Genomic DNA, 26,185 nt, shown 5'->3' on the forward strand with positions numbered 1-26,185 from the left:
TATAATTTTTAAAAAAAAAATCATTATTGGGCGGTCAATTTATTTCTGGCCTGGCCTAAGCACATATGGTCCTAATCTTTCGAACCGTCGAGGGAATCGACATTAAATATCATTACACTTTCATGTCATGTTCACGTGTCTAGATTTTTTTGTTTCCTATTAAGAAGAATCATATAGGTTTCGTGAAGCTCTCTGGTCCAATGTTAATGGTATTTGTTTCCCTTGTCAATCACTATGGAGAGGATCGGAAAAAACTGTTTAGTTTGTAGTTTTCGATCTCACTAGGACCTAAATGAGCATACCCTTTTCCTAGGAACAGCTTTCTTGCCGTTGGGGTCGCCCATGCGTAAATCGTCAACAAAGAGCTCATCTCGGTCAGCTGTTTGCTGTTCCTCCTCACTTGACTTCCTTTTCTTCTCAGCAGGTTTATCTGGGGTCTTGAAGCTTTCACCTCAGCAATATTACAAAAAGAAAATATAAGATGGGAAAAAAAGGTTTGAAAGAAGCATTAATTGTACAATCATAAATCGACTAGCTAATATTTCCCAATGACATGAATACTTTCGATTATTCAATGTTTAAAATAAAAGTATTCAATCAATTACCTGCTTTGTGGAATGGCAGAGTGATGGGCATCTAAACAATAAACCACAAAAGTATTACTTTGTTATCAAGAAATCAAGAACAAATTAATGTAGTACGTACCTAGGAGAGCAAGAGTTGGCCACTTGCGGCGGCGGAGTGCGTGAACAGTGCGTATTCTCGGTACAGAAACCCAACGAACAGCTAATTTGCGTTCTCCCATGTAGAACCCATTTAGTTCAGACGCCTTATCTGCAATGTTTTTTCCGTAAATAGCAGCTATAGCAGAGCTGTAAAAATCAACAAATAGACAAGTAGTATTTTAGTTAGAGGAGAATTGGATAACTTAATGGGAAAAAATGGAGAGGAAGAGAAGCCGCAAAAGAAACAAACCCCTCGTGGATCAAGAGGATTTCGATCTTTCCATATTGAGAGAACAGAGGACTAAAAGCGCTCTGGAGATCATTTTTACTAAGGGAAGTGTCCAATCCTTCAGACTCTTACGACAATCTTACTGCAATAAATAATAGGATTTTGTACGCACGAGATGATCAAATTCACATCATGTTATATTATAAAGATACAAATTAAAAATCTCCAAATAAAAGATGCAGTGTTTTACTCTTTTGCATCTTCGGGAAACGGAAAAGGGTCAACAGTGAGATTCCATCCATCAAATTCACTACCATTAAGTTGCAATGCCTTATCGACTGCGCCTTCTCCCACAAGATAGATAACAAAACTGCATGCATGCATTTTAAAACCAAAAAAAACGTTTTTAAGTTAAGCATTTTAGCTTGAACTGATCATCGATCAGCTGTACGTGAAAACTAGAGAAAGAAGAAGCTACGAAACCTATCGTCAATACACACATCCGTGACCTCTCCACATGAAGAGAAATGCTTTTCCAACGCACTCTCAGCAACATCAAGAGGAAGGCTATGGCTAGTGTCATATCCCGAAACAATAATCCTACCAATGTCACTGCAATTTATTTGATAATACCGTACGTTTATATCATCAACGTGACGAGAACACAATGCATCGACTATCACACATACAAAAACGAAAAAAATAAACTGACAAATAACGATTCAATTTATAATTACCTGACTTTAGGCTGAGGCGAGTTCGGTTCCTAAAAGTACAAAAGATCTAATCAGAAACTCTACAAATTACTTGTGAAGAAACCATTAAATTGAGAGACAAGCTAGGGATTATTAGACTGAATAAGTAGAAAATCCATAAGGTAAAGAAGAAGAAGAAGGTTACCCTTAATGCGGATTTGTTCATGGTTGGAGAAGGGCGATAAACCCTTGAAAAAGATGTCTTACAGTTTTTGGGGTCCGTCGTTAAATTAGGTCTGAAGAGGGTTTTTTTATAACTTTTTTTAAAGAAAAAAAAAAAACATTATTGGGCTATCATTTTGTATATATTTTTAAAACAAAGGATTGGGCCGTAAATTTATTTCTGGCCTGGAGTAAGCCCATAAATCATTACCCTTTCAATGTTCTCGTGTCTAGAATCATATAGGTTTCATGAAGCCCTCTGTTCCAATGTTAATGGTATTTGTTTGTAGTTTTCGATCTCATTCCCTTGTCAAATTAGATCGATTGCGGATCTGTGGATCAATTGTCATTTACTCTATATGAATGTTAGATACATTTTGCTTGCCTTTTTATTTAGAGGGGGAGCAGAGACGCAATGCGTATTCCTTATTCCACTGATCTTTAGGTCTTGTTGTTCTTCAATTTACTCGCTGGAAAATGCAACCTTGCCATCAACGGACGTGGTGCTCTTGTCTTCTGTTCGAATCCACGGACACATACAAATCCTGCAATCAGAAAATGTTAGATGTTCATCAGTTTCAATCATAGAAGTCATCAGAAACTCGACCAATGGATGGACACCCTATTTGTTTGTACTGGGGATTGCACAACACTAAATAAATATCGATTTTAGGGGAAAGAGTGAAGTTTGTTCTTTATTAACGATAAGGATGCGAGGTCGTCACTAAAACGAGTCAAGATCGTGCTCGTCAGTTCACAGGAGAACTGACAAGTGAGTCACGACGAGCTCGGAAGCTAACAAAAAATTATACAGAAAATAACAAGAGTCTTTAGACGCAAAGTATTGCTCTCGGGGTATTGTATGCGAGTCTCATCCCTTTTCTCCAGTGAGTACTGTTTCTTTATATAGTGGACTGTAGACCGAGGGTTTTCTAGGGTTCCCACCGTGAATTCCCGAGATTGCCCTTTACGAATTACTAATGACTTGCAGCCAATTTCGTCGGGCCGGAATCACAGAACTCGTCTTATTGGGCCGAGTGGCATATTGGGGCGCAACCCATGTCCAACACTATTGCAGTTACAATAAAATTAAAGGATTAACCGTCAATGAAAATGAAAAAAAATAAACAAAATTGATTCAAGATCTAATAGAGAATTTGCACACACAAAAAAAAAAAAAAGAACTAATAGAGAAATACCATCAGAAAATTACATTTTTGACATCTCAAAAGTATTATTCTCGAATCAATTTTGTTTCTTTCTTTTCATTTTCATTAATGATTAATCGTTTAATCCTAACTATTTTACCCAAATATCTGAAAATTTAACATTACTATTTGATTTTTGCCAAAATATTCCAAGGAAGTTTTTATTTAACAATAATCAGTTTGACATCAAACACCACCCAAACTTTGACAAGACCTTGCGCACCATCCATGTCAGATACTGTCTTTCACAGTTTGAGAATTGTTTTTTTGGTAATCATTACATGGATTTAAGCCATCATTTCGTATATATCTTTCAAAACAAACGATTGGACCGTAAATTTAGTTCTGGCATGAACTAAGCCCATATGGTCCAAATCTTCCGAACCGTTGACGGAATTGACTAAAAATCATAACAACAATTTTCACAGAATTGACTAAAAAAAAAACAATTTGATAGATTCCAGTTTCGTTTTTTTTTTTGGTAATCAAAAAGTAAATAGGTCAGCAAGTCCACGAAATACATACAAGAAAGCTAGATCACACCTAAAAAAACCTCATCAATGGATTCATTTCAATCTTTTTTATCCACAACATTAACCAGATTGACCTCATACACCAACCATGCGTCAGGAGGAATCGTGTCGCCAAGACCTTCCGCACCAAACCTGTGAGCCAGACAATATTATCATCTCATTAAAAGGGTTAAAATAAAAAATATCATTAAAAAGGTTAATCACAATCGTTTTTGCAAAGGATTTTAACTATTTACCCCATTGCTGGAGGAATTGTAAGCCTTCTTTGGTCACCAACACGCATGCCTTCAAAAATAATTTACAAAAAGAGAAGAGATCAAAACAAAATGATGGCACCATTTGAAAATACATAGCGAATACAAAACCAGTAAGAGATTAGCTAGGTTACCATTAACGCCAACATCCACTCCTTCAATGACATGTCTATGACCTGCATGTAATAAACAACGACAAGCACATAATAAGCATCCAAGTAACACCCACTGAATATATATATATATATATTACATATATGAAGCCCCTATTTTCGCATCAAGTCAAAATACCAACCTAGACGAAACTTAGCAGGTTTTCTTCCATCATTGGAACAGAAAACCTCCCCACTCTCCTTAAGCCTTGCAGTGATATAGACAAAAACCTGCACTCAGAGACAATATAATGAGCTCAAACATATATTATATGTTTATTTGTCATTGCAGTAATCATGTAATTAGGACCTAAATGCGCATACCCATTTTCCAACACTAGCCTCCTTGCCAAAGCGGTCACCGCAGACTAAATGTTCAACAATGACACCATCTCGGTCAGCTGTTTGCTGTTCCTCCTTTGACCTCCTTTTCTTCTCAGGAGGTTGATCTGGGGTCTTGGAGCTTTCACTTCTGCAATAATACCAACAGAAAAAATATAAGATGGGGAAAAGGTTTGAAAGAAGCATTGTACCATCATAAAGCCATCTTTAATTGTGACCTAATCATGCCAAATGCCAATCATAAATCTACTAGCTAATATTTCCCAATGACATGAATACTTTCGATTATTCAATGTTAAAAATAAAAATATTCAGTCAATTACCTGCATTGTGATGGAAAGGCTTCATCACTGGTAGAGCTATCGGAATCTAAAAATAAACCACAAAAGTTTTACTTTGTTATCAAGAAATCAAGAAATCAAGAACAAAGTAATGTAGTACCTGGGGGAGCAGAAGGTGGCAGGTAGCGGCGGCGTGCGTGGATAGTGTGTATTCTCGGTACAGAAAGCACACAAACAGCTAATTTGCGTCCTCCCATGTCGATCCCATTAAGTTCATGCGCCCTATCTGCAATGTTTTTTCCGTCAATAACAGCTACAGCATAGCTGTAAAAAGCAACAAAGAGACAAGTCTTTAGTTAGAGAATTTGATAACTTGAACGATTGGGGAAAATGAGAGGAAGAAGTCACGATTACAAACCCCTCGACGTTGTAAATGTTGATGATAACGACCTCTCCATATGAAGACCACAGATTATTCAGAGTGTTCTCGATATCAATCTTACTAAGGGAAGTGTCAAGTCCTTCAACTCTTACCAGAACCTTACTGCAACAAGTAGATGTTATATCAATTCACCTGGATATTAAAAGATACAAAAGAATCTACAGAATAAAAAAGGTATGCAGTGTGGGTTTACTCTTTTGCAGTTTCAGGAAACGGAAAAGGCCTAACAGAGACATTCCATCCTCCCACGTCACTTCCATCAAGTTGCAAGGCCTTATCGACTGCGCCTTCTCCCACAAGATATATATAAGCAAAACTGCATGAATTTTAAAACCAAAAGCAAGCATTTAACTTGAACTGATCATCAATCAGCTGTACGTGTAAATCTAGCTAGAGGAAGAAGGTGAAGCTACGGAACCTTTTGAGAATCTTCGTAAAATAGTTCATGGCAAGATACAAATCCGTGATCTCTCCACATGAAGCGAAGTGCTTTTTCAACGCACTCTCGACATCATCAAGAGGAAGGCTAGTGTCATATCCCGAAACAATAATCCTACCAATGTCACTGCAATTTATTTGATAATACCATACGTATATATCATCAACGTTACGAGAACACATGCATCCCACATCTTACAAATACCAAAAAACAAAAAGGGAAATACAAATATCAATTCAATTTATAAATTACCTGATTTTAGGCTGCAATTTCTTACCCAAAAAGTACAAAAGATCTAATCAGAAAAATTACTTGTGAAGATATCATTAATTGAGAGACACGCTAGGGGGGTTATAGAGAGTGAATCAGAAGAAAATCCATAAGGGAAAGAAGAAGAAGAAGGTTACCTCGAAGGGGAATTCGTTCATGGTTGGAGAAGTTGAGAAGGGCGATAACTCTTGAAAAAGATATCTTTACAGTTTTACTTTTAGGGGTTAAATTAGGTCAGAAGAGGGTATTTATAATTTTTTTAAAAAAAATCATTATTGGGCGGTCAATTTATTTCTGGCCTGGCCTAAGCACATATGGTCCTAATCTTTCGAACCGTCGAGGGAATCGACATTAAATATCATTACACTTTCATGTCATGGAGAGAACGAGCAGCACCAATCAGTTCGACTTCAAACACCAGCCAGTTCGACTTCAAACACCAGCCAAGCGTGAGGAGGAATATTCTTAGAAGTACCTTCCGCACCATACCTGTGAGCCAAAACAATATTATAATCTCTCATTAAAAATAAAACATAAAACAAGATATAGCAAAATGATTTGCAAAAGGCTTTTAATTATTTTACCCCATTTCTGGAGGAATCGTAAGCTTTCTTTTGCCACCAACACGCATGCCTTTGAAATAATTTACACAAAAGAGGAGATCAAAACAACATATATATATATATATATGATGGCAACATTTGGAAAAAATATAGTGAATACAACAAAGCGAGTAAGAGATTAGCTAGGTTACCAGTAATGCCAACATCCAATCCTTTAATGACATGTTTCTCACCTGCATGTAATTAACAAGGACAAGAACATAAGCATCCAAGCAACAACCGACTGATTATATATATGAGGCCTCTATTTTCGCATTTGTTCCCTTCCTATACAATGTCAATTTTTAAAATACCCACATTACTGCCACCTTGTTGAATAATTTCTATGTCATTGCAGTAATCATGTATGCATATTAGGACCTAAATGCGCATACCCATTTTCCAACACTAGCCTCCTTGCCGTTGGGGTCGCCCATGTGTATATCTACAACAAAGAGCTCATCTCGGACAGGTGTTTGCTGTTCCTCGTTTGAGCTCCTTTTCTTCTCAGGAGGTTGTTCTGGGGTCTTGGATCTTTCACTTCAGCAATAATACAAAAAGAAAAAATATTAAGATGGGAAAAGGTTTGAGAGTAGCATTGTACAATCATAATATAAGCAATCTTTAATTGTGACCTAATCATGCCAAATGCCAATCATAAATCTACTAGTAATATTTCCCAATGATGACATGAATACTTTCGATTATTCAATGTTTAAAATAAAAAGTATTCAATGATCAGTTACCTGCTTTGTGGAATGGCTACATTATCTCCTTCAAGTTTACCACCTACTGTACCCGCGTGAACATGATCTTCACCAGATAGACGTAAAGCTTTAGCTAGTACACCGAAGTGCGGGCCAATCTCCGTCTGGCCCAAGGAAACCTTTGCATCACTGGTAGAGCTATCGGAATCTAAAAATAATAAACCACAAAAGTATTACTTTGTTATCAAGAAATCAACAAATTAATGTAGTACGTACCTAGGAGAGCAATAGTTGGCCCCTTGCGGAAGGGGAGTGAGTGAACAGAATGTATTCTCGGTACAGAAAGCCAACGAACAGCTAATTTGCGTTCTCCCATGTAGAACCCATTTAGTTCAGACGCCTTATCTGCAATGTTTTTTCCGTAAATAGCAGCTATAGCAGAGCTGTAAAAATCAACAACAAAATAGACAAAGTAGTATTTTAGTTAAGAGGAGAATTGGATAACTTAATGGGAAAAAAATGGAGAGGAAGAGAAGCCGCAAAAGAAACAAACCCCTCGTTAATCAAGAGGATTTCGATCATTCCATATGGAGAGAACAGAGGAGTTAAAGCGCTCTCGAGATCAATTTGACTAAGGCAAGTGTCAAATCCTTCAACACTTACGATAATCTTACTGCAATAAATAAGAGGCACGAGATGATCAAAAATTCACATCATGTTAATATGTAAAGAAAGATACAAATTAAAAATCTCCAAATAATAAAAAATGCAGTGGTTTTACTCTTTTGCATTGGGAAACGGAAAAGGCTGAACAGTGAGCTTCCATCCATCCAATTCACTATCATTAAGTTGCAAGGCCTTATCGACTGCGCCTTCTCCCACAAAATATACATAAGCAGAACTGCATGCAAAAAAAAAAAAAAAACATTTTTAAGTTAAAGCATTTAACTTGAACGGATCATCGATCAGCTGTACGTGAAAATTAACTAGAGGAAGAAGGTGAAGCTACGAAACCGGTTGTCAATGGCCACATCCGTGATCTCTCCACATGAAGAGAAATGCTTTTCCAACGATCTCTTGGCAACGTCAAGAGGAAGGCTATAGCTAGTGTCATATCCCGAAACAATAACCCTACCAATGTCCCTGCAATTTATTTTGATAATACCGTACGTTTATATCATCAACGTTACGAGAACATATGCATCCATCTTACACATACCAAATAAATAAAAAAGGGAAATACAAATATCAATTCAATTTATAAAATTACCTGAAGTTAGGCTGCAGTTTCCGACCCTAAAAAGTACAAAAGATATAATCAGAAAAATTACTTGTGAAGAAATCATTAATTGAGAGACACGCGCGCTAGGGGTTATAGAGTGAATCAGAAGAAAACCCATAAGGGAAAGAAGAAGAAGATGGTTACCTCGAAGGCGTATTCGTTCATGGTTGGAGAAGTTGAGAAGGGCGATAAGATAAACCTTGAAAAAGATATCTTACAGTTTTACTTTTAGGGGTTAAATTAGGTCTGAAGAGGGGTATTTATAATTAAAAAAAAAAAAAAGTAAAATCATTATTGGGGCGGTCAATTTATTTCTGGCCTGGATTAAAAGCCCATATGGTCCTAATTAATCTTCGGAACCATCGAGGGAATTGACTAATTAGTAATTATCATTACCCATCATGTTCACGCGTGTAGGTTTTTTTGTTTCCTATTAAGAAGAATCATATAAGTTTCGTGAAGCTTTTTGTTCCAATGTTAATGGTATTTGTTTCTCCTTCTTGTCTGAATAAAAAGGTAGAAGAACAATCACTATGGAGAGGAAAAAACTGTTTAGTTTTTAGTCTTCGATCTCATTCCCTTGTCAAATTAGATCGATTGCGGATCTGTGGATCATTTTGTCATTAACTCTATATGAATGCCAGATACATTATTCAAAATTTTTATGGTTCAACTCTTTATTTTTTTTCTATGAATAATAATGATGATTCAAAAAAAAAAATTAATTACTCAAGGCCGCAATTAACAGCTGGTTTGAAAGACGCTAAAAACTCTTGTTGCCGAAGTGTGCATAGGCATTGGATCTGCCACGCTAGTGACAACCAGAGAGACCCATTTGTTGTTACAGAGAAAACAAATAACTTTAAAAAAAAACTCCTCTGCTTGCTATTTTCTTTTGTTTCTCTCTTCTGCTCTATGAATGAAATTAGAAAGAAGAAAAAATTGGCTTCCTGTTTGTTTGTTTTTTTTTTTAATGTCTAAATAGGCCTTTTTGCTTGTCTTTTTATTTAGAGGGGAGCAGAGAATTAATAATGCGTATTCCTTATTCCACTGATCTTTAGGTCTTGTTGTTCTTCAATTTACTCGCTGGAAAATGCAACCTTGCCATCAACGGACGTGGTGCTCTTGTCTTCTTTTCGAATCCACGGACACATACAAATCCTGCAATCAGAAATTGTTAGATGTTCATCAATTTTCAATCACAGAACAGAACAATATTGGTCCTAAGTAATTTCGGATTTCTCTGAGTAAGAATTCATTGTGTACCTTTCCAAAAGCAGTATTGTATCTGCTCCGTTGAAAGACCTGCGTAAATTCCACAAAACATTCTAAGATCCTTCGGACATGGAGAAGCTGAATCTTTCCAAAATATTTGGTTTTGTTTTGGACATTTGACCAACTCAATCTATTAAGAATGTTTTTTACCTCTGAATATTGATGTTACTGACGTTCCGAAGTAAACAGTCCTTCTAGGGAGCTTCCATATCCAATCTCTAGGAACATCAATGGGTTTGAGACTCGAATCATGGTCTGCAAATAACTGCAAGGTAAAAAATGGCAAAGGGGATAAAGAACTAAAGCAAAATAGAAGAAAATGTGTCACCTGTCTGTTTGAGTTTTATTACAACTAACCTCGTTAACTTGAAAGTAAGTCCCGTTGAGCGGAAACCTTCCTCTCATAGCAGTTCGACAAGGTATCTGTGGGTAACAGGAAAAACGATATTAGTTGCTTGTATCTCACGTTTCCTTTCTCATAAACAATACAAATGATCTAGACAATCTCACCAGAAGAGTTCCTCTAACTGTCTGTGAGTTCGCTTCCCTCACACTGTTACACTCTAGACAAGTCTCATCAAAGCACATTTTGCCAGAAGCTTTCCCTTTACACTTCTGTTCAGGTGGTTGAGCCGAATTCGCCGTTTCACCTGGCAAACCAAACAACTACATTAGTTAACCTGATCTCAAAAACCAATATACATATAAAATCCACCATTTCTACGTTCTAGCTTTCATTTACAGCCTCGAAATTTAATCTTTAACCAACTCTATTTCAAATGCTTTTTAGTTCTAGCTTTACGTTCTTCGAATACTGACAACACAGGAAAGAAACATAGCAGTTTTATCCTCACCTGGTGTCCAAATAGCTAAAAGATAAGGACTTGGATCATCTGGTTCTCTTTTATCCATCTGTTTTCATCAAATGAGAATTTTTATACAGTATTGTTTAAATGAAACAGCTCGAGTATAAAGAGAATAAAAATTTGACTTACACCATTGAGGAGAGGATGTGAATCCGGGAGCTCGTACCTGCAAACAGACCACACATTTATCAGTTACCTTGTCTATATATACTACACCTGGCTTACAGCTTTACAGTTGAAGTCATTCTATCATAGGCATTTATCTATATCCCTTTTGCTTGCTTATCTCTTATTACTGTGTTGAATGCAGGGTGGCATACAAGTCAAAGAGCCAGCTCGGGCCGGTCAGTGGAAATAAAAAATGCCAAAACTCTGGCTGACCCACATGCTAGAAACATCCAAAATTTATATGAAAGATAAGATATAGGAGAAGATATCAACTTACACTTGGTGCTCTGTCCTGAGACGGCTTATGTTCTTTAGTTTGGGAGTTGGAATAGATGTATTGGTTGGATTTAAAGCAACCAAAGCCTTTGACATGTCACCGTCTTGGAGCTCCATGTTTCTTTCCATGTGTTCCCGTAAGGTCATGCCGAACTGTTCAATGTTGAGTTTTATTGTTGGGATCTCGTCAGGGTCCTCATTGTAGTAAGCATCTTCAGTGTCACTCTCTATTATCTCAGTGCATTCTTGCTCGGGCGAGGATGGCTCTTCGATTATTGGTTCACAGTTTCCTCTATTTGATGGTGCTCCCCTAGTTAGGGACTTCTCCAGCGGAGGAGGTAGTTTCATCATCGGGATGGCTGTAGGAGTAAAGGACTCGGGAGGGACTGGAAGAGTTGAACTGGTTAAGCTCCTCTCGTCTGGTGCCGGCAAAGCAAGTCTTGCACTGTTACAATGGCATCAGTCATCAAATCTCATATTTGAAATCCTACTTTGGCATAGGCATTATGGTGTTTATGTATGGATCACTAGAGCTCATGCTAAATTGATAGTGTATAGGAATCATGATTTTGACGTTGATCTTTGTGTTGTTCTCGTAATATTCTTTTCAGCTTGCTATCATGAAACTGAGCCTATTTTTAGTTATTTACCCAAAATCCTAAAAGTGCATGAAAGCTTGCTTACCTAGCATAAGCACTGGCAAAATGTCTGCATTCTCCTCTCATTGGACATGCATTACAATTTGGCCTACTCTTTGTGCAGAAAACCTGATACGCGTTCACATGATTTAGACACATACTCTTCTTTGTACAATGCTTGAATTTACGATATGATAGATGAGAACAAATACCTTTCCGAACGTAATCAGCTGGTAGTGTAATTCATACCTAAATAAGAAAAAAAAATACGTAAATTAATTTCACTCAAAACAATAGAATTCTACCGTAGAAATACTGGTTTTTCAGTCAGATGATTTGGTAGAGTTTATGAGCATACAGTGTTCGTTGATCGAGTTTGCAGAGTCTTGGCCAAAGAAATTTTTGGATGGACTCGAGCACTGGGTATCTGTAAAAACACTGAACGGTTAGGATTTGCAAACAAAAAAAACAATTAGTTGTTTAGATGACAAAAACAAAGAAACTTACAGCTCTAGGAGGTGTAACTGAAGTGATTCAGGTAAAGGTTGTAGAGGCACCCATCCCAGCCTAACGGCTATCCTTCCAACATTCGTGTCAACCTTCATATTTATACAATTCCCAGCTTAGTTAGCCGGAGTTATCCTAAGCTATTAGTAGATAATGGAATAGTATGACTCACAGGGAAAGCAAGATTGTGGAGTGTCAAGAGTCGCACGCATTCGACACTTTTTAAACCCAGGCCTCTTATGCTCAAGAGATAGTCCCTGTAAAATAATCATGAGCAACTTTTTTTAATACTCAGTCTGACGTAACTGTTGAGTATCGATCATGCAGTCATTAAAAATGTGGTTACCGACTTGGCTTTGTCAGGAGGAACATCTCTCAACCATTCAAGGTCGACACCACCGTGATCTTTAACTATCCGCTCAAGAAAATCCTTCAATGTTGTAGATATAGCTACATAATTAACTGATGTTCAAGCCTTCTGAAAGAAACTAAGAGGCCCTCAACTGAAATCAGTAGATTTACCTTAATTCGTACCGCCAACATGTTATTCATTCCTCTTTGCTTAATAGCCTCGGAGATTTCACTGATACTAGCACGTCTTATTGCTTCATAGTCTATGGAATCCAAACTGTCTTTGCTTCGTTCCTTTCTCCCTTCATTCCCATCCACATCTTTTCTGAGACTATCCCACTGACTTGTAGGTTTTTTCCCATCAGCAAGAGTCCCTTTCATCTCTCGCACAATAGTGGCATTCGTCTCGTTGTATTCAACTGTCGTCTGCTCTTTATTTATGGAATTTGATTCAACCACGTCTTTAGGAGTTCTATCCCTCGGTAGACAGCCATCTGTGATGTTCTGTGTGCTACTAGACTGTCTTGTAAGACATTCTTCAGAAGAGTTGAGCAGCTCCATAAATGTTTTTTGTAACTGGGATGCTTTATTCATCTCATGTGGTTGATGTTGGGCATCCCCCTGGTGCACTTCGTGGGTGCTTGCGGAAGCAGAAAATCCCATTCCTGGTAATTCATGAGGCGTTGATGGTGTGATCTGACCTGAATATTCTCTTGGAACACTTCCACCTTGTCTGAAAAATCTGCGAGGTACATTTCTGTTCTTTCCTCTGTCAACTCTTGGTGAAATGGACAGCCACGAATAACCAAGGCCTTCACCTTGCATTCCAAAATCCTCTATGTCTAGCACATGTGACTGCCGAATCGTACTCTGCTCATAGCTACTGAAAGGATTGGTCGGTCCTTTTTTTTGCCAGTTAGTATCATTGCTTGGCTGACCAAAAGAGAGATGGTCTTTGTAGTTCATTGTTTTGTCAAGATCAGGTTTCTTCTGAACGACATTTGTAGTTTCTTGTATATGAACTTCACTAGATCTTTCATATAGAACCGGTCTCTCATTCTCTTGGAGAAAATTTTCAACAGACAAGTTCGGACTTTCAGTCTGCACTGATTGTGATGATCCACTGACAGTTTTTGTTTGACACATGGGTGTAGAAAACTCGGCGTCTGATTTGGAACATGAACTGGATCCAACCCTCCCACATGACTGAAATATCGCAGGATCAAAAGAATCTTGTGATGATAATACTTCCTCTTCTAAATTCTGGCTACTGTTCTCTAAGAAATTAAATCTTTCGATTCCAGAGTTTGAACAGTCTCTTTGTTGCTCTTTTGATCCACTATCAACCTCAGAAACTTGCTTGTCAGATGGATTTTGAATCTTTTCCTGCAACGAAGGAATATCATTTAAGTTCAGAATGCACCCTTCTGGATCCTCAATAACTACGCTTCTAATACTCCTTTCATCTTCTCGATTGCTGCCTAATTTTGGAGGGAATCGAGCAGCTAGAGACATGAAAGCAGAGCTGCATTGTAAAAACACCATGGGTTATTTTCACCATGGGTTATTTTCTATATTTTTTACTTTGAAATGCTCATTTTACTAAGGTGACTCATATACCTTGAAAGGTGATCCGTGACATTCTGGGTAAGGAAAACTCCAATGACCGAATCAACCACCGATCCCTTCCATGGTGAAAAACGTCTATCTCCTGTAAACATTTAAGTTCAATTGATCATCTAAAGCAGCATCAGAAATAATAGGCACATAAACCATTTAGCTGTCACCATAAATGCACACTATTCTTCACAAGATGCATTATCAATATTCTTTGCCATGATTTACTAACAAGTGTTTTTTTTTTATTCTGCACACAAAACATCATTTTTGGGTATTATAATGAATGTGTGACCAAAACGTTGGTGGTATTATGTTTGCCTGTAAGCTAATTTGATATTGTTCCCTAGTAACTTTACTATTATGATTTGAGGATAAAGTTTTAGCTGATGCCTGAGATTCCCATCCAGACATGCAATGTGAATAAAAATAGAGTTGAGAGTTTTAGAATCTTAACCTTGTACAAGATGCATACGGGCGATGAACGAATCCGCCCTTCCTCGGAAAACTCTCCTCTCTTCTTCCCACCATTTCTCTGTTTTCTTATCCATCTCTTCATCCCCAGCTTTTTCTCTGTTCCCCATCAATAAATTCCATATCCGAGCTGTTTCATCATCAAGGTCAACTTTAGGCCTTGGTTTTTTCTTCTTGCTCTCATATGGAACAACTGCACCATCTCCTCTGTACAGGACAAGTTCATTTTGCTCTTGTGCTCTGCTTTTCTCTCCTAGGGTGAGATTCTGCATTTTGTATATTATTTCTGCAATAGAATCCTCACATTTAAGTTCTCCTGATGGACCTATACAATGCAATAACAGTGGTTAAGGAGCTGGTATGGACACATCAGTTATGAAAAATCTCAAAATTGTATCACAGAGATAGTAGAATACATTAGTTACCTCGTGATTTTCCTGTATCTGGTACGGATGTCCTCCCTTTCTCTTTAGCCTTACCTCTTGATGAAGGTTTCTTTGGAGGAGTAGGTTGCCAAAGCTGGATCTCTGAGCCATGAGTAGGCGGAGGTATTGATTTTTTTCTCCCTGCATGACCCTTTCTTGCTGGCGTTTTTGGGACAATAAGTTTCTCATTATCTGCGGACTTCTGAACTAGACACGAAACTGCTTTAGGCCCACTTTTAATGATGCTGGCAATATTTTTATCTTTTCTTGCCCCATCAGTTGGATCATCCTCGACTTCTATTACCTCAGGTGGCATGCCATGCAGATTTGCGTGGACTACTTTCTGGATTTTAATTTTCTTTGCAGCATCAGAATATTCCGCACACGTTGTGCTGTTCTGTCTCTCCACATCTTGTGATTGAGCAATCCGCTGGAGAGAGGGCCAACGACCTGCTAAGTTTAGATCATGGTTATGCACCTGTCCCAATGCACGATGATACTGTCTCTTCGAGCCTCTGGCTTCCTCAAGACTAGCCATATATGGAGTTGGTAAATAAGAGTTTTGAGATAATTCTTTCTTGCATACGTCAAAGTAATCACCATTGGATCTCTCATGAGACGGGATGTACTCATTTCCTTGATGGATATCTTGCTGTAAAGTACCAGTAGTGCTGCTTCTCTGACATGTACCTGCAGTCCCATTCAAACTCCTGGTAACAGATTCTGCATGAAGATTTTTTGCAGGAATTTGTGACTGAAAATGACGTCGAAGCCCAGGTGATGACATGCAGGCAGCTACCATCCGATTCAAGTGAGTAAAACCTTTTAGAGTTCCAGGTTGCTGGTTCATCAAAGGTACACAGCACTGCTGGCCTCTCATTGATGATCCAGGTTGCTGGTTTCTCAGCAAAAATCCAGGCTGTTGATCTTGGATAAGTAGTCCATGTTGTTGCCCTCCGGTTGACATAACAAGCTGATTCAAGTCTGCCGGTGATCCATATTGTCGATTTCCAGCAGGTAAACAAGTCTGCTGATTCAAAAATATAGGCTGCTTGTTCCCTTGGAGACCTCCTAGTTGCTGGCTTTCACTCACCAATGCAGGCTGTGGAGTTCCTATAAGATACACAGGTTGTTGATTACCCATGGCCAAACAAGGTTGCTGGTTTCTTATGGTCATGGGAGGTTTTTGGTTACCGAATGGAAAGCCGGTGAGTTGATTTTTCATCTGAAGCCAAGCTTGTTGGCTTCCCACTGGGAACTGGGTGTTATCGGTTGCCACTGGGAACTGGGGTTGCTGATTTCCTATCAATAGTTCAGGTTGTTGGTCTCTGGCCAGTAATTGTGTATAATTTTCTTGTAATACTCTGGGTAGTTTTTCTGGCTGGTTTCCCATTGACGCTTCAAGTGGCTGGTTCGAAGCCACCAATTCATTGCTCTGCTCTATTTGTGTTGCTGAAATCGGGAAACTACCACTAGTTCCACCAGTGGCATCTCTGATCTCAGAAAATGACTTTGAGCCACTCTGGACAAATTCAGCCACAGAGTCACCTTGCCTCGCATCTCCAGAATCCTCCAAGTTAAAATTCAAAGCTTTTCTGCAACTTTTGAGTCTGACTTCAGGGATTTTGTTGCTCATACGTCCAACATTGGCTTGCTTTTTAGTAGTTGATTCTTCCAAGTTTTTCTTTTGAGCTTTCTTCCTTTTGCTACTCCCCGTTTCTTTAGATTTCATATTCTCCTGAGTTGCAGGTTTGCGTGGCTTCCTTTTAGGTTTGCCTTCCACAACCACCTTGGGCATGAACTTCTTTTTCCTTTTGGAGGGTTTCTGCTGAGGTGTCATGTTCAGATCAAAATCCAGAACATCTTGTCTCCTGCCATCATTTTGTTTAGTAACCTCCGTCGAATTAACAACAGACGAGTCCACAATGCTCTTCATACTTTTGTCAGATTTCGGCTCTGTGATTTCATGTCCAGTGGTAGTAGTTATCTTTTCAAGGAATCCACTCTTTTCACCAGTTCTGCACAGACTGGGCGTTGACGGTACAGATTGAAACGAACTTTGAAAGACGGACCCAACTACTTCTCTTCTAATTGGTGAATTCAAATTGTAAAGAGGCTTGCTACACGCTGGAGTTCCATCTGTTCAAAACCAAGACTTCCTTCAGAAAATGGTATGGTCTATGAAATCCAATGATGATATTCAGTGCCAGTCTGGCTCATGCTTAAAAGGTTCTCTAATTCATGCACATATGAATAGAATACCTTAAGATCTAAGTAGTGTGATACACTAAATACTGCAAAAACGAGAGAAAAAAAAAGAACTGAAAAAAAGATTTGATCACTCACATTGACGAACCTGGAATAAGTGATCCCCACCACTCAGCAGGCTTGTGAAGGAGAAGGGCATCTGTACGGGATCCAACAAGTCGTCCAATTCAAACTCTGTACAGCCAGCTTGAGAACTACCACTTTGGACGAAAGAACTGTTTACCATACCCACATCTGAAGTAAATTTTCCATTGACCAGCTCTACGTTACCGGTGGTGTTTCTAATAACAGGTGCTAAAGGAGAATTTGCATCACTCCTGCCCAAAAGATCTCTCTCACTATTACTCCTACCTTGAGCATATGATCCTTCTAAGTTATTAACCACCCTATTTGTGTTTGTCACCCCCTGATGAGCACCATGGTTATAAACCCCATTTTGATCCATTCCCTGCACCGCATAGTTAAGATCACGTAAAGCACCACTGTTGCAGAATCCCCTCTCTTCAAACTCACCACCTGGAGGAACCCCATTTAGATCCTGGTGCATCACTCTCTCATCTACGATCAGACTTGATGTACCTTGCAGAGGTTTCTTGGGTGTAAATGGAATCCAAGAACCCCTGAGTTGGAACTCTTGTTGAGTTTGATTCTCCAAAGGAACTCGAAAATAGCTATCCCCAGGATCATCAGCCCTCGAATTCATACCAAACTAATAAGCCCTAGAAAATCACTACCCCTTCAACCCTATCACTAATGCAATACCTAATCCAAATTCTCCACAAATTGTTTCTACCTACTCACCTTGACTCTCTCCTAGCTCTCCCCAAACACCAAAACCAGGCTAGAAGGATGAACACTCATTTTAAGGCGACATCAACATAAGAATCTGCACAAGTAAATAAAAAAAATATTCAGATATTTTTCTTTATCGACACAACAAGAAACACATTTAATTTGAAAGATAGTGATAGCTGGAATCCAAAAAAAAAAAAAAATGAGAAACGTCAAAAATAAAGTAGACAATGTTTCTGGGAAAGGAAGATAAACGCAAATCTGGGTTCTTATTACGCATTAATCAAAAATTTCTCAGGTGTAAATGGCTGAGATTATAATCAAAAACAGAAATAAGAAATTGTGAATCTTCTCGTGATCGGAAGATGTTGTAACAGCTGAACAAATTCCAGATAAATGAAACAGGAAATAATAATAATCAAATAAACGATAAATGGAGCTAGAAAGCTCACCAGGTCTGAGCTTCTGATTCTCAGGCGAGTCAATGCCGGAGAAAACTGAGTCAGCTCTGCCGTTAGAGATAGATAAGCACAAGAGAGAGAGAGAGACTGGTGACATGTAGAAGAAACCAAGTGAGTCAGATATAGCAATTATAAATATTGGGCCCTGAAGCCCAAAACTATATCCACCACACCAGGATTTGTTGCTTTAAGTTTCTGTATTTTGTTCAATTAATTGTCATTAATCCTTTTAAAATGGTTTAAGCATTCAAAGTTGATTTGATTCAGTCAAATTACTGATGACAACGCCAAGATGAAGCAACGTAAGTAGCGTTTTTTTTTTGGGCCTTATTATATGTTCAATAGAATCATACTGTTCAGTAAATTTATTAATTGTTTGTTCTTCTTCTAAACTTAATTAATACGTAAGTAGTATTAATAAGCATGTTAACACGTTTATTTAATTGGCATTTAATACCTTTTTTTTTAGCGGTCAAAATTTTTTTACACATTTTTTAAAATATATCTCGTACTCGTGTTTGTTTTACCACTATTTTCGTTTCTAATTCACATTAACTGGACCAAATAAAATAGGATAGACGACTTTTCTCTCCCAGGCGCAGACATCGAAGCAACCTTTTCTCAAACTTCCTCCGGCATCGGCGGAGCTTCGGCTCGCCGACGTCGGGAGTTCCTCTGCTTAATTTCTTCCCTGCTTTAATCTTTCTTTGTTTCCTTTTCTCCTTTTGCATTTTTTCCCCATTTTTTTAACCTTTTGGCAACTCCTTATAATCATGCAAACTGCAGATCTGGGCTGGTTCTATCACAAAGACAGAAGGTGTCTTCCGGCGAACTCCACCTTTCTCTACATAAACCCAGCTTCTGCGATAGCGGATCGATTGTCCACTGCTTTGTACAAGTCAAAAATCGGAATCTTGTTCTCACTTGAAGAAGCCTTAACCTTGGTTTTGTTGATGGCAAAAGATCTTTCTTTTAAGCCATCAGATGCGCCTTTCCGGGTGAAGACGTCGACGGCGCACGGCGAACCTTTCTTCAGGGTCATGGTTTTACCGAACGTTTGGACCTCCGCTCTAACCACTCACCACCATCAGAGCTTGGCAAGGATGATTTTGTGTTCACCGGAGATGCTCCTCTCACGTCCAGTTCATTCACCCACTCCGACCAGCCGCCGCAGTTTGTCATATTGTTGGCCATCATGTGAAAACCCTAGTGTTCTCTTGGTGGGCTTGATCCACAAAGTCGGCCCATTAACAGTTCATTATCCTAAGCCCATTGTCCAAAAAATCAGGTCAACCTATTCTTTCTCTTTAATAAGTCATAGCTCGTATCAAGGTCCAGATCGTGAGTATACCCGCTTAGGCCGAAGACTCCTTCTGCGGAATACACCGATTGGACTGCTATGCTTGTTTAATCAGTTAGATAGAACCCTGGTATTTGCTCTTTATATGGTAATAATCCCTTCTCCCTTGGCTCAGAAGTGTTTAGGCGACTTAGTTCTGAATTTATATTGCCACCAGCTTGATTATGTCTTTGGTAGACCCTTAGCCAATAATCACCCTTTGTCAATTCTAGCTAGCGACTTCAGTCATCCTCCAATGCTAATACCATTAGCAACCACCATTCACCAAACGCCAGTTAATTTGAGTTATTACTTGCCTGTGTTACGCCGGCTACAAACTTTGTGTGGAAGCCTTAATCTCCATAGCCAAAGCTCTTATGCGAGAGAGACTCCACCTGTTATATTACGGTCCTTCACTTATTTTAGGTGCATCCTCCTAATAGCTTCATTGGTGAGTTCTTTTGCTCCCAAGCTCATGAAGTCTTTTGTTATGGCCCTTGTACTACCTCAATTAGCTCAGCTCACGCCGGTGAGACGCTTAGCCATGACTACACTTTCAACGTCTCCGAATCTTTGTTTGACAGGGACCATCTCACCTTCCATGAAAATCCTCGTGAAAGAGTTATCGACATATCATGATCTCTCATGTGTCATTTGCTTCTTAGTTAGTGACTCAAAGCTCTCTTGGATTAATGGTCGATGTAATTTATCTATCTTTATTTGGTATTGGGGAATGCCTTTGTTTACCTTTGTTTCAGACTTTGGATCTTTGTATCCCTCTTTTGTACTTGATATTACTTGAATTCAAATCAAGTTATTTGACAAAAAAAAAAAAAAAAAAAAAATCACACTAACTGATGAGTAATTTAAACAATACTTTGGACCCAATTGGAATATAAAACCCGACCCGATGGTTAAGGAATTGTATAAACGACAAGTTTCCGCGTGATGGCCATTAATGATTGTGACGGATCTCTTCCTACCCCCGAATACTTTCACTTTAGTCCCTCATCTTTCCGGATAATCCTATTTTCAACCAAATAAAGGTGATCTGATCCCATGTTTATTATCTGCTGCTCCTTTTATTTTTCTGTATTTTTAATTTGACTCCCATATGTTAAATTTCTTTTCCGCGTTCACCCCAAGTCACGAGTTACGTGTAACGTGTCTCACCTTTTTTTTCCTTTTTCCTTTTTCCGTCTGAGCGACTCACGAAACATTATTATAAGATTCTTGCTCTATTTCAGAATTTATAGCCGATGTAAGAATTTTGAATTTTCTGTTGACTATATATACTTTGATTCTATAGTCAACATTGTAGTAATGGACATACGATTTCTTTTTGTTAAAAGGTGATATTTTGTGACAATAATTTCATCATCATATACCAAATTTAACGTTTTCCTTGAGAAAAAAAGTTTATCTCTCTCATGTGGAAATACATTTACGCAAAATTATATTTCTAGGTGATCATGCAAATCAGTTATATTGTAACACATTGATTGACATAGATTACAAATTGCTCACATACCAAAATAAAGAGATTATCTTAAGAATCTGCTTAACGTTTTTTGTAACCATCATCATTACGTTAATTGACATAGATACAATATAGGTCAACGTTTCTATTTCTAGTGGCATATTTGGTGTAATAGTAGTTTTTTGTCAACTAAAAAGTACGCGTCTCATAATCAGAAGACAATATTCATTTGTTGTAATCTCCATATATCTTCACTCGTAAACATTATGTTTATGGGTATGGCAAAAGTCAAAACTCAGAACGTTTTATTATTATCGTAAAAAAAAAACAAACGCATGCTCCAACAAGTAACAATCCACTCCACACCTTTTCAAAAAAAAAACAAACTTGCAGATAATTAAGACTTATATATTTATATATATCGCTTTCATATTGACAAGTTCAACGTCAATCAAACTAGTTAGGTCAATTTTTTCCTAGCGTTTCTCTCAAGTTAAAACTGTTTGAATATTTAAGTTTGTACAAATTTCTAGTTTTATATTTAGAAGTTGTTAATTAATTGAAGAGAATTATATTATGGTAGCTTCCTTTCTCTGATTGTTGACCAATGACCTTATTGTTTCTATAACTTTCTCATACTATAAAAACAAATTAAAAAAAAAAAAAAACAAATTCAAATTTATAACTGTGTTACAAGTTGCAACTTACAATTTAAGATAGATGTCGTGATTAGAGCTGGTCCTAGAAAATCTATGGACTCAATTACAACCAATTGTTTTGTTATGTTATGCCCATTAAATTCTTGATTTTTTTTTTCTTTGTAAACTACAAGGGAGAGAATCGATCGTCCCGGTCTATTCAACAAAGGAAAGATTTTGTAGCATATGTACATATATTGAGGTTCGCTAATTAAAGCAATTCTATTTTTAGAAAAAAAAATCTGTCACTGATTGTAATCACGTGCATTGTTAGTTATTTTTATACAAGTTCGTCATCGTGGATGATTAATTTTCCATGTATCAATAAATTATGATTATCGAGACGACAACAACAACATATATATGATCTAATAAATATCCTTAGTTATTAAGTTTTTTTTGAATTCAACAAAAGATTTAAAGTTGCATGGAAATTCCGTTAAACGTCCACTTTCTCTTTCGTGACCGTAATTGAATTTGAAAAACTTTGAAAAAAAATTATATAAATATTTTATGGGAGATTCTCTAAAATAGCACAAAAATAAGTTTTTGTTCAAAAATTAGCACAACATCTCTAAAATTCCAAAAATAGCATTTATTAATCTATTAATTTATGAAAATTAAATCCTGAATTCAAAATACTAAACCCTACCTCTCAAAACTATACCCATAAATGTGAAATTGAGAACCCAAACCTAAAAAACAAAATTCTAAAAATTAATTTTTAATATTTTAATGGGTTAAATAGTGTTATTTTGGAAAATTATGAAATGTGTGCTAAATTTGGAAAAAAAAACTTGTTTTAGTGCTATTTTAGGATATTTCTCATATTTTATTTATGTTATTCTTAACCGTTTGTTTAAATATTCTGATATATGTTTATAAATGTTTTACTTTTGTGTTTAAAAATAGGAAATTTCTCACTGTTTTCTTTATATTTATTTATATGCCAAGGAAATTTCACATGTTAATTAGATTAAAAAACAAATTTTTGTGAAATTGTTAAACATTTATAGGTTCAAAAAGTGACAATCAAAAAGATTTGAGACAGAATAAGTAAATAGTCTGAATATAATTATAAAGTAGTAAACAAGAAAAAAAAAATATAAAAGAAATGGCGAAATATAGGATTCTAAAATAACACGACGAACTTGACTCGCTCACTCTCTCTCTCTCTCTCTCTCTCTCTCTCTCTCTCTCTCCACAATTAGCTGCTTGCTTTAACATCTCTCTTTCTCTTTCTCTTTCTCTCTCTCACACACCATGTGGGATGTGGCTATAGCAGTCTTCACTGCATCTTCCTCCTCCCCACTTTCTTCTTCTCTCTCTTCCCTCCTCTCTTAATATCTCTTCTTTTTCCAGATTTTTCTCTGATTCACATCTTTTCCTCGAATGATCGGTAAGATTCTCTCTTCTATCTCCCCCCTCCCCCACTGTATCATTCTTACGCGCTTCCTTGCTTTTTTTTTTTTTTTGTTGGGTTACTGTTGCCGTGTCGGTTTATTCTTCTCGATTTGCCGACAATTCCTAATTCAAAATCATGGGTCTCTTTATTGAATTCGATTTTTTCATGAACGCGTTAAGCTGTGTTTGTATACTTCTTACAACCCGATTTGGGGTTGGTTGGTAAATATTTGGGCGATTCTGTAGTTAGATTTCACCAATTTCTTCGTTGCTTGTGTAAGAGTTATTACTACTTCTTGATGCTTGGATTTGATTGTATTTACTCACTGTTTTGGTTCCAGATGTGTTAATTTTTTAGCTGTTGATTGTAATTGTTTCTTTGTTGGAAAGCAGGTTGAGAGAGAGAGAGAGAGAGAGAGAGAGAGGATGGTTTCAGAGACTTGGTTTCGTAATCTGTGGAGGTTTCCAAAGAAACATGATGGTCATAAAGATAAGGCGGTGCTTGAGGTATTAGCGTTTGAGGTTGCGAGTTTGCTGTCCAAGCTTGTTCATTTGTGGCAGTCACTTAGTGATAAGAATGTTGCAAGGCTTAGGGAAGAGATTACGCATTCCACCGGTATTAAGAAGCTAGTTTCTGAAGACGATGATTTCATCGTCAGGTTAATACGCGATGAGTTGATGGAGAGCATTGAGAACGTAGCCAAAGCTGTTGCTAGGCTTGCTAGGAAATGCAATGATCCCAAGCTGAAGAGCTTTGAGACTTGTTTTAGTGAGATGATGAAGACTGGAACTGACCCTTATGGGTGGCAGTTTGGCTGGAAGAAGATGGATAAAAAAGCCAAGAAAATGGAACGTTTCATCGCGTCAAATGCTAGCCTCTACCAGGAGACTGAGATTTTGGCGGATCTTGAACAGACTTACAAGAGAATGAGGAGCAATGAATCTGCTACTGACAATCTTTTGGAGTATCAGAAAAAAGTTACGTGGAAACGACATGAAGTGAGGAATCTGCGGGATGTCTCTCTTTGGAACCGTACTTTTGACTATACCGTCCTTCTCTTGGTTAGATCAGTTTTCACAATCCTTAGCAGGACTAAACATGTTTTCGGCATTAGTTACAGATTGGAGGCTAGTGATGTTAGCTCTGCAGATTCTGATTTCATTGGCCGCAGTCACTCGGTTTCTACAATTTTAACTCCTATTTCTCATAAATCTGAGACTAGCGGTATTCCTAGATTTGCTTCTGGTCCCCTTGGAAGATTTACGGGTCCTGCATCGGGTTCAGCTGCTACAAGGTCCACAAAGATGAGTGATTTCCTTTCGGGTTCTCTCAGCGCCGAATCCCCTCCTAAGTCAGGTCCTCTTGTTGCAGAAAAACACAAACGTTTCAAGTTTTACTCAGGTCCGCTTGGTAAAATCACCTCCAAATCAGGACCACTAATGGGAATGGGCAAAAACAACAAAAAGATGGGGCAGACCCCGGAAAGGCCTTCAATTTCCTCAGTGAAAAAGCAATCGAAACCCAACCGGTTAACTCAGGTTGGCCCGTTTAAAGGCTGCATGGTGTCCCAAGATGGGATTACTCCTCTTAGTACTAGGACCCGGAATGGAGCTAGGAATAGTAGTGCTGAGCATCACATTCTTGAAGGAAATTCTAACGCTGTTTTCGTTGAAAACTTGACACTTCCTTCCCGACCGAAGTTGTCAGATGCTGCTCCTAATACCCTCGGTGCTGCTTGCTTAGCATTACACTATGCTAATGTTATCATCGTGATAGAGAGATTTGTTGCATCTCCTCACTTGATAGGCGATGATGCAAGAGACGACCTTTACAACATGTTACCGGCGAGCGTGAGAACATCCCTTAGAGAAAGACTAAAGCCCTACTCAAAAAACTTGAGTTCTTCCACGGTGTATGATCCAGGACTAGCGAAAGAGTGGACTGACGCAATGGCAGGTATCTTGGAATGGCTGGGTCCGTTAGCTCACAACATGATAAAATGGCAATCCGAGCGGAGTTACGAGCACCAAAGCTTGGTTTCAAGGACGCACATCGTTCTTGCACAAACCCTGTTCTTTGCAAACCAGCAGAAGACGGAAGCCATCATTACCGAGCTTCTTGTTGGCCTCAACTATGTCTGGAGATTTGGCAGAGAACTGAACGCCAAGGCTCTTCAGGAGTGTACCAGTAGTAAAACCCTTGAGAAATGCATGGACACAGATAATTAGGTGAAGCTCTCCAAGACGACAGACAAGTCTACAATTTTACTACCTCTTTGACGCCACTGGATCTAACCCACCGGGTAACCAACCAAACCGTGGGCAAGCCCAGTATCATCTGCAGCTTGGACCAAACCCGAGGGCGAAATGCTGTTACGTTATTGAGCTATTACCACGAGAGGTATTATGATCTGAGCTCGTCTTTATCTTTCCCCTCCTCTTTACTATTCTGCTTCGTGGATTGCAAATTCTGACTTGTAGTAGGATGATGATGCGTTGTGTATATTGTTCTGTGATTTTATTGTGGTGAGTTACATACTGCATATATACGTATGTGCCAAGTTTGTTTTTGATTCTGTAATATCTTATTGGGTGATACAGAAGATTCCTTGTTTTCTCGGAACTTCAAGTTCCGATTTGTCCAAGTTTTGTTTGTATCTTCTCCTCCCTTCCGGTCAACTGTTTTCGTATGTGCAGGGGTTTGTCAAAGTTTGGAATCAAAAAGTGCAACAGATTTATTAGTTGATAAATTTTGTTTTTTTA

General features: G+C 38.0%; 4 protein-coding genes and 1 pseudogene across 16 annotated transcripts; 1 reads left to right on the plus strand and 4 right to left on the minus strand.

Annotated features, from left to right (window-relative positions):
- Positions 1-23: 23 nt before the first annotated feature.
- On the minus strand, positions 24-1,943 carry LOC147940554 (uncharacterized; annotated as a pseudogene). The gene is made up of 8 exons (XR_015563450.1): positions 1,855-1,943; positions 1,692-1,720; positions 1,438-1,566; positions 1,205-1,324; positions 976-1,096; positions 706-872; positions 606-636; positions 24-444 (listed from the first exon to the last, which is right to left on the minus strand). The product of XR_015563450.1 is annotated as an uncharacterized LOC147940554 (transcript).
- Positions 1,944-3,504: 1,561 nt separating this feature from the next.
- LOC147940555 (uncharacterized) lies at positions 3,505-5,914 on the minus strand. 2 transcript variants are annotated; one of them, XM_087460783.1, is made up of 11 exons: positions 5,775-5,914; positions 5,502-5,648; positions 5,277-5,399; positions 5,060-5,185; positions 4,802-4,965; positions 4,684-4,729; positions 4,343-4,490; positions 4,162-4,249; positions 4,001-4,042; positions 3,849-3,897; positions 3,505-3,744 (listed from the first exon to the last, which is right to left on the minus strand). In XM_087460783.1, exons 2-11 carry the CDS (start codon positions 5,528-5,530, stop codon positions 3,651-3,653), a joined length of 909 nt encoding a protein of 302 aa, XP_087316909.1. In that variant the 5' UTR covers positions 5,531-5,648; positions 5,775-5,914; the 3' UTR covers positions 3,505-3,650. The 2 variants fall into 2 exon arrangements, with proteins under 2 accessions (XP_087316909.1, XP_087316908.1); XM_087460782.1 differs by lacking the exon at positions 5,775-5,914 and having other exon boundaries at positions 5,502-5,704.
- LOC104709943 (uncharacterized) lies at positions 5,060-8,631 on the minus strand. 5 transcript variants are annotated; one of them, XR_015563445.1, is made up of 12 exons: positions 8,528-8,631; positions 8,372-8,397; positions 8,116-8,244; positions 7,883-8,002; positions 7,655-7,774; positions 7,378-7,544; positions 7,141-7,309; positions 6,709-6,934; positions 6,547-6,588; positions 6,377-6,425; positions 5,670-6,281; positions 5,060-5,241 (listed from the first exon to the last, which is right to left on the minus strand). XR_015563445.1 is itself a non-coding variant. In XM_087460781.1 (11 exons), exons 1-11 carry the CDS (start codon positions 8,546-8,548, stop codon positions 6,154-6,156), a joined length of 1,116 nt encoding a protein of 371 aa, XP_087316907.1. In that variant the 5' UTR covers positions 8,549-8,631; the 3' UTR covers positions 5,907-6,153. The 5 variants fall into 5 exon arrangements, 1 of the variants encoding a protein (XP_087316907.1); XR_015563448.1 differs by having other exon boundaries at positions 7,141-7,290; positions 8,528-8,601; XR_015563447.1 differs by having other exon boundaries at positions 7,141-7,299; positions 8,528-8,601.
- A 456-nt stretch (positions 8,632-9,087) lies between these two features.
- LOC104708662 (transcriptional activator DEMETER) lies at positions 9,088-18,622 on the minus strand. Of its 7 annotated transcripts, none has more exons than XR_015563441.1 (20): positions 18,493-18,622; positions 17,327-18,134; positions 14,981-17,119; positions 14,539-14,880; positions 14,085-14,175; positions 12,636-13,850; positions 12,464-12,563; positions 12,286-12,370; positions 12,114-12,205; positions 11,965-12,033; positions 11,819-11,855; positions 11,653-11,735; positions 10,970-11,413; positions 10,654-10,690; positions 10,513-10,570; positions 10,169-10,308; positions 10,016-10,081; positions 9,809-9,923; positions 9,650-9,688; positions 9,088-9,544 (listed from the first exon to the last, which is right to left on the minus strand). XR_015563441.1 is itself a non-coding variant. In XM_087460773.1 (20 exons), the coding sequence occupies exons 6-20, from the start codon at positions 13,608-13,610 to the stop codon at positions 9,441-9,443; spliced, it is 2,424 nt and encodes an 807-aa protein (XP_087316899.1). In that variant the 5' UTR covers positions 13,611-13,850; positions 14,085-14,175; positions 14,539-14,880; positions 14,981-17,119; positions 17,327-18,134; positions 18,493-18,622; the 3' UTR covers positions 9,088-9,440. The 7 variants fall into 7 exon arrangements, 2 of the variants coding, with proteins under 2 accessions (XP_087316899.1, XP_087316898.1); XR_015563439.1 differs by having other exon boundaries at positions 12,636-13,989; XM_087460773.1 differs by having other exon boundaries at positions 12,464-12,543.
- A 4,440-nt stretch (positions 18,623-23,062) lies between these two features.
- On the plus strand, positions 23,063-26,172 carry LOC104708663 (uncharacterized). The gene is made up of 2 exons (XM_087460779.1): positions 23,063-23,417; positions 23,816-26,172. The coding sequence occupies exon 2, from the start codon at positions 23,849-23,851 to the stop codon at positions 25,649-25,651; it is 1,803 nt and encodes a 600-aa protein (XP_087316905.1). The 5' UTR covers positions 23,063-23,417; positions 23,816-23,848; the 3' UTR covers positions 25,652-26,172.
- The last annotated feature ends 13 nt before the right edge of the window (positions 26,173-26,185 follow it).

Source organism: Camelina sativa, chromosome 8 (assembly GCF_030686135.1).
Source record: "Camelina sativa cultivar CO46 ecotype springtype chromosome 8, ASM3068613v1".
NCBI classification, from domain to species: domain Eukaryota; kingdom Viridiplantae; phylum Streptophyta; class Magnoliopsida; order Brassicales; family Brassicaceae; genus Camelina; species Camelina sativa.

Coding starts and splice junctions, on each gene's coding strand:
- LOC104708662 (XM_087460772.1), bottom strand. CDS start 17,951: ATGAATTCGAGGGCTGATGATCCTGGGGATAGCTATTTTCGAGTTCCT. Junction 17,120..17,326: donor CTTATTCCAGGTTCGTCAAT/GTGAGTGATCAA, acceptor GGTTTTGAACAG/ATGGAACTCCAGCGTGTAGC. Junction 12,206..12,285: donor TCCACAATCTTGCTTTCCCT/GTGAGTCATACT, acceptor ATAAATATGAAG/GTTGACACGAATGTTGGAAG.
- LOC147940555 (XM_087460782.1), bottom strand. CDS start 5,704: ATGTGTTCTCGTAACGTTGATGATATATACGTATGGTATTATCAAATA. Junction 4,966..5,059: donor AACATTTACAACGTCGAGGG/GTTTGTAATCGT, acceptor TGCTTTTTACAG/CTATGCTGTAGCTGTTATTG. Junction 4,043..4,161: donor ACCTGCTAAGTTTCGTCTAG/GTTGGTATTTTG, acceptor TATTACATGCAG/GTCATAGACATGTCATTGAA.
- LOC104708663 (XM_087460779.1), top strand. CDS start 23,849: ATGGTTTCAGAGACTTGGTTTCGTAATCTGTGGAGGTTTCCAAAGAAA.
- LOC104709943 (XM_087460781.1), bottom strand. CDS start 8,548: ATGAACGAATACGCCTTCGAG. Junction 8,245..8,371: donor AAACTGCAGCCTAACTTCAG/GTAATTTTATAA, acceptor AATAAATTGCAG/GGACATTGGTAGGGTTATTG. Junction 7,545..7,654: donor ATCCTCTTGATTAACGAGGG/GTTTGTTTCTTT, acceptor TGATTTTTACAG/CTCTGCTATAGCTGCTATTT.